Source organism: Lepus europaeus, chromosome 4 (assembly GCF_033115175.1).
Source record: "Lepus europaeus isolate LE1 chromosome 4, mLepTim1.pri, whole genome shotgun sequence".
Classification (NCBI taxonomy): domain Eukaryota; kingdom Metazoa; phylum Chordata; class Mammalia; order Lagomorpha; family Leporidae; genus Lepus; species Lepus europaeus.
In genome coordinates, this window is record NC_084830.1 from 164,892,709 (window position 1) to 164,898,450 (window position 5,742).

Sequence of the window (5,742 nt, forward strand, 5' to 3'; positions counted from 1 at the left end):
GCCCTTCCACTGCCTGGGCTCCGTCTGGACCAAAAGCAGCAAGAGAGGCAAGGAACACCTGGCCTCCACTGTCCATGCCACCGTCCAGCAGTTCAACTGCGTGACAAATTGTGTAGTCACCACATGCTTGGGGGACCCCAGCAGGAAGGCCACGGACAGGGCCCGTGTGGTGGAGCACTGGATCAAGGTGGCCAAGGTCAGCTGCGGGCAGCCAGGGCCCTCGCTCACTGCACTCTGGGAATGGCCACTTTGCTTTATCAGCCCTCGGGAGTACAACCTGTGGCTGAAGACCCTGCACAGACCCTGGGCCCTTCCTGGCAGGGAGGGGCCTGACCTGACTCACTTCCCCCAGGGGTGCATGCTCATCTCCCACCTGGACCTCCATGTGGGTTGAACCCAATCCTCTCCCTGTGAGGGTGGCCATGGTTCCCTCGTGCCTTCCTGTGGCTCCGTGGGCATCTGATGCAGAAGGGGGATGTCAGCCCAGGGGATCCAGGTGACTTCTCCCTCATCCGCTCTGCTCTCCAGGAGTGCCAGACCCTCAGGAACGTTTCCTCGGCCCATGCCATCCTCACTGCTCTACAGACCTCCCCAATTTGTCGCCTGCAAGAGACGTGGGGAGAAGTCTCCAGGTGGGTGCCTTCTCCCACAGGAGCACCAGGGTGTACCTGGGACCCTAGGACTCAGCAATGACTCCCATGATCTGGGAGGGGCCAGACGTGGGCTCTAAGGGGAGGCATGGGGAACGTCACCTTCGAGACCCCTAGACCTTCTGCCTCATGTTTGCCTCAGGATGCTATTTGCTTTGCTGTCAGGCACCAGTTCTTGAATAGTGCTCCTGGGCAGCACCGGAGCTCCCTGTGCAGGGGAACTTGAGGCAGAACGGTGCTGCTCCATGGAGGGGAGGGGCCCAGGAGAACCACTTGAGCTCCCCCCGTCCCCTGGGCCCCAGGGCTTAGGGAACTCAGTGGAAACTCACCTGGGCCGTGTGCATCCTCCTTGCTCTCCAGCAAAGGGAGCTGCACTCACCACCCTCCCATCACACCGAGTAGCTCCTCCTGGTTTCCCATCTCCACAGGAAAAGCTGCAAAAAATTTGAGTGCCTGTGTGAGAAGGACAATGGCTTGAGCAGGGATCGGCTCACCAAGGTAGGGGGCTGGGAGGTGGGGTAAGTGTTTGGGGGGTAGGGTGAGGTGTGGGGTGAGGGCCTGGGGCAGGGGTGGTGTTGGCTGGCAGGACAGGCTCTGTGCGCCTGACCCCACCCGGGCTGTGTGGCAGAGTGGCAGGAAGGGCTTCCCTCCTTCCACCGGGTGACCTTGGTTCCTCAGGAAGCCAGGCCCTGCCTGGGATCTGCCTGCCCAGGATCTGCATGGGGAAGGCCGCCTGCCTGCACTGGGGAGGGGGGAACCGAACACGGGTGTCCCAGGGCCCGTGGTCCATGGCTGCCGAGCATCAGGTGCAGTGGGCACATGAGAAACAGACGCACCTGTGGCTGTGATGCCCATCCTGCCCTGACCCACTGCCCATCGCCTGAGGTCCTGGGATTCTCACCCTGCCCAGGGCAATGACATCATCTCCAGGTGAGTGAGGAGAAGCTCCTGGGGCCTCCTCACACATGCCTGGTGGCTCTGTCCTGACCACATCTCAATGCCTTCCACCTAAGGGAGGAAGCAAAGTGTCACCACCCAGAGCCTGTGCAGGCCCTGCCTGTAACTCAGAGATGATCTCTGGGGGCCACGCCCTGAGTGGCAGGGGAGATGTGCAGCAGAAGCTCTGGTTCGTCCTTGACCCTGCTGGGGGTGGGGGGAGCACCCAGAGGGGCTGGGTGGCCAGCACCTGTCAGCCAGGCCTCCTGAGACCACCTGGTCCTCTCCCTCCATGGCTGTGCCTGGCCAGGGACCAGGACACAGAGAGCCCTGATGGACTCCTGGCCAGGGGTGCAGCTGGGGTTGCGGTGAAGCAGTGGGGTGCTGGTCAGCTGGGGGCAAGGCAGACTCTCCTGTGTGGCCCTGGGCTGGTCACTGCCCTTGGCCTCTGATTTCTCAAGTAGAGGATGGGGCTGGTGAGCCTGTTGTGCAGAGCTCATGGGGGTCGGTGAGGCACCAGGAAGGGTGATGTATGGTGCAGGGCCTGGCCTTCCTCCCAGGGGACAGTGAGGAGGAGGAGGAGGGCAGGCATAGGATGCTGAGTCAGGACAGCTGGGGGGGGGGCACCCAGCACCCTCACCAGCCAAGGACCAGACCCAGGGAGGCCCCTTGCTCAAGGTGCCCCCAGTGAGGGTGGGAGCCACAGCATCCAGACAGAGTGCACTTGGGGGAGGGGCTCAGACATGCAGGGCCCCAGCAGAGGGCCCAGGTGTGGGCAGGGGTCAGAAGGACAGGCCCTATGACCCTGACCTTGATCCTGGCAGAAGGGGGCCTTCAAGCTTGCTGCCCAGGAGAACAATCCACAGAGAGCCCAGATGAGGCTGCGGAAACAACAGAAGGTGCGTGTGCCCGGGCGAGGGGACTCCTCCGTCACACCGGGGCCCGAGCCACAGGAGCAGGGCTAACACCTCCAGCCCTCCCTGCAGTCCCCACACTGCCTCAGTGGCCTCCACCGGAGAGACCAGAGCCAGGGCCTGGGGCAGCTGGGCTCTCAGTGCACTTGGGGCTGAGGTGGCGCTGGGGGCCACATGGCCTGTGTGCCCTTGGACATCCCAGCAGGAGTCCTAGGGGTGCCTGCTGTCCTGGGAGTAGCTGGGAGGATGGAGAATGGGGGAGGCTGCCAAGGTCCTGGAGGGCTCCCAGGGTGAGACATGAGCCAGGGTCCAGGAGCTGGGGTGGAGGGGTCTCTGGGGCAGGGCTCGGGTGGCACCTGAGAGCAGGTGCTCATCACCACCCCCTGTGGCACAGGGAGTCGTCCCCTTTCTTGGCACCTACCTGAAATACCTGGTGATGTTGGACACTGTGATGGGGGACTCTGTGCATGTGAGTGATCCTGGGGCAGGTGGGGTGGGCTCGGGTCCCTGAGGCTGGCGGAGGGAGGTGCGGGGAGAGCCTGTACTGCATTCCTAGCCTTCAGCGCTGCCAGCCCTTCTCCTGAACCTCACAGCCGTCCCTGGGGCTGGGGCTTCACTGCCTCTGCCCTGTGAGTGTCGGGGCCTCCAACTGGGTGCCTCTCCCTCTCCTGGAGGGACAAAGCTACACAAGGTCTTGGCTGAGCCTCCTTGGCCTGCCCCTCGGGTAGGCTCCACGGACAGGAGAGAAATTGGGCCCAGCAAGGTCAGGAAGCACTGACATGGCCAAGCACCGTCGCCCATCCCAGCCTCTGTTTCCCTCCTGTCACCAGGCAGGGTGAGAACAGCAGGTGCCTGAGCCTCAGCTGCCAGGTCCCCTCTCCAGAGCTCACCCAGATCCTTGTCCTTTCCCACCCACATCCCCTTGACGGCCTCATGAAGGGGATGGTCGGGGCTGGGCCTGGCTGGGGGCGGTTCTGATGGACTCTGTCTGCCTTCCAGCAGGCTGACATCAGCTTCCAGAAGCTGAATAAGGTGAGCAGCTGTGGCCTCACTCAGGGCAGGAGGGCACTGGGGGTCACAGGTGGTCCTGGTCATGACCCCCATGCATGACCCCTGAGCTTTCCTCTATTAGGAGGGCTGGGTGCACATGACGGGGAGACCCATCCCTAGGGTGGGTGTGGGTAGAGGACTGGAATCAAGGAGAAGCCCCTGGGGATGGGCTGTTTGCACCCCTGTCGGAGGCCAGGGTGGGGCCTGCATGGGCTGGAGTGGAGGAGGTCTCTTAAGAGGAAACACCCAGAACCCAGCCGCCCCTCCCCTACCAGGTCTCCACAGCGTTCCCAGCCCAGGCCCTGACAGTGTCCTGTGTGTCCCTCCGTCCCCAGGAAATTAAAGTCCTGCAAGAAATCCAACTGCTGCAGGTGGCAGCGAGCAATTATTATTTTAAGCGTGATGAGGAGTTTGGCGTGTGGTTCCGGTCTGTGGAGTATCTCACTGAGAAGGAGAGGTGAGTGATGGGCAGGAATTGGGTGAAGCCCAGGGGTGTTGGGGGTGGGGAGGGCTCTCCCTGCTGTGCAGCTGTGGGGAGCACCGTCCAGGTCCCCTGGTGGCAGCAGGCCCTGTCCCATGGGGAATGCTAGCCACCCGGACTGCAGCTCCTGGACAGGCCCTGGGAGGGAGGCCTGAGCTGAGGCTCTTGGTGGACTCATGGCTGTGCTCTCTCCGTTAGCTACGCCCTGTCCCGCCAGCTGGAGCCCTCTGCCAAGAGGCCCGCAGCAGCCTCAAGGCCATGAACACCATCATGATGCCCTGGTGACCGAGTGCTGGGACCTCATGGGCAGATCTGAGCTCATTGTGAGCCTGGTGCCTGGGACAGTGGCCTCCCTGCTGTGAAGCTGAGGCCTGCGTTGTGTCAGTTTAATTGCCCCTCTTATGTTTTCTCCTTTCCCCCACTGAACTATAGTCACTGTTAGTAGCTCCCTGTTAGAGTCTTATTAAAGTTAATATAAATATGTTGCACCATGAGTTTCATGCTTCCTCATCATTGCTTCCCCGTAACTGAGGTTGTGAGCGGTGTTCCACCGTGCAAATGCGCCGTGGGCATGGGCCCCTCCTAGTTGCGGCTCCTGGAGCTGCACCTCGCTGGTTGAGGTTCCCTGAGGATCTTCTCCTAAGAGGCGCTGGCAGATCACTTGGTGCCTGGTGTAAAAATCCTGCCTCGCTCCTCTTGCACTTTCTGCCCTGGGTTTAGAATGTTGGGTGCAGCCTGGCCTGGCCTGGCTGTGGTGGGCATATGGGAGGTGATCCAGCAGATGGAAGGTCTCTCTCTCTCTATTTCTCTCTCTCTCTCTCTCTCTAAGTTTGTCTTCCAAATAAATAAAAGAGGGGCTGTTGGACTGGTGCTGTGGCATGGTGGGTAAAGCTATCACCTGCAGTGCTGGCATCAGGGGTGTATTTGATTCCTGGCTGCTGTCCTTCTGATCCAGTCTCTGCTATGGCCTGGGAAAACAGTGGACAATGGCCCCAGTCCTTGGGCCCCTGCACCTACGCTGGAGACCCGGAAGAAACTCTGGATCCTGGCATCTGATCAGCCCGGCTCCAGCCATTGTTGCCATTTAGGGAGTGAACCAGCAAATGGAAGACCTCTCTCTCTCTGCCTCTAACTCTAGCTTTCAAACAAATAAATCTTTTTTTATAACTTTTATTTAATGAATATAAATTTCCAAAGTACAGCTTATGGATGACAATGGCTTCCACCCCACAACTTCCCTCCCACCCCCAACCCTCCCCTTTCTCGCTCCTTCTCCCCTTCCATTCACATCGAGATTCATTTTCATTTCTCTTATATACAGAAGATCAGGTTAGTATATATTAAGTGAAGATTTCAACAGTTTGTACCCACATAGAAACACAAAGTGAAAAATACCGTTTGAGTACTAGTTGTAGCATTAAATCACAATGTACAGCACATTAAGGACCAAGATCCTACATGAGGAGCAAGTGCACAGTGACTCCTGTTGTTGACTTAACAATTTGACACTCTTGTTTATGGTCTCGGTAATCTCCCTAGGCTCCAGTCATGGCAAACAAATCTTTAAAAAAGAAAGAAAAAATAAAAAGCATATTAGATGGAATGTAAAAGTACTACCACAATGTCATAATGCTTTATCATAAAAGTTTGTTTTGATATCTGTACCACTAGGGGACACACTAATGGCTAGTACCCCTAAGACATCCAGATG

General features: G+C 58.8%; 1 protein-coding gene across 1 annotated transcript in view; it reads left to right on the top strand.

Moving 5' to 3' along the window:
* Positions 1-4,293, top strand: part of LOC133758839 (ral-GDS-related protein-like) — an 8,530-nt gene extending 4,237 nt beyond the window's left edge. The window contains exons 7-14 of the mRNA XM_062189973.1: positions 1-196; positions 529-632; positions 1,079-1,148; positions 2,411-2,485; positions 2,895-2,969; positions 3,500-3,532; positions 3,886-4,007; positions 4,230-4,293. The exon at positions 1-196 is cut by the window's left edge and continues 20 nt beyond it. Coding sequence (XP_062045957.1) covers positions 1-196; positions 529-632; positions 1,079-1,148; positions 2,411-2,485; positions 2,895-2,969; positions 3,500-3,532; positions 3,886-4,007; positions 4,230-4,293 — 739 coding nt within the window. The remainder of the gene's footprint in view (positions 197-528; positions 633-1,078; positions 1,149-2,410; positions 2,486-2,894; positions 2,970-3,499; positions 3,533-3,885; positions 4,008-4,229) is intronic.
* The last annotated feature ends 1,449 nt before the right edge of the window (positions 4,294-5,742 follow it).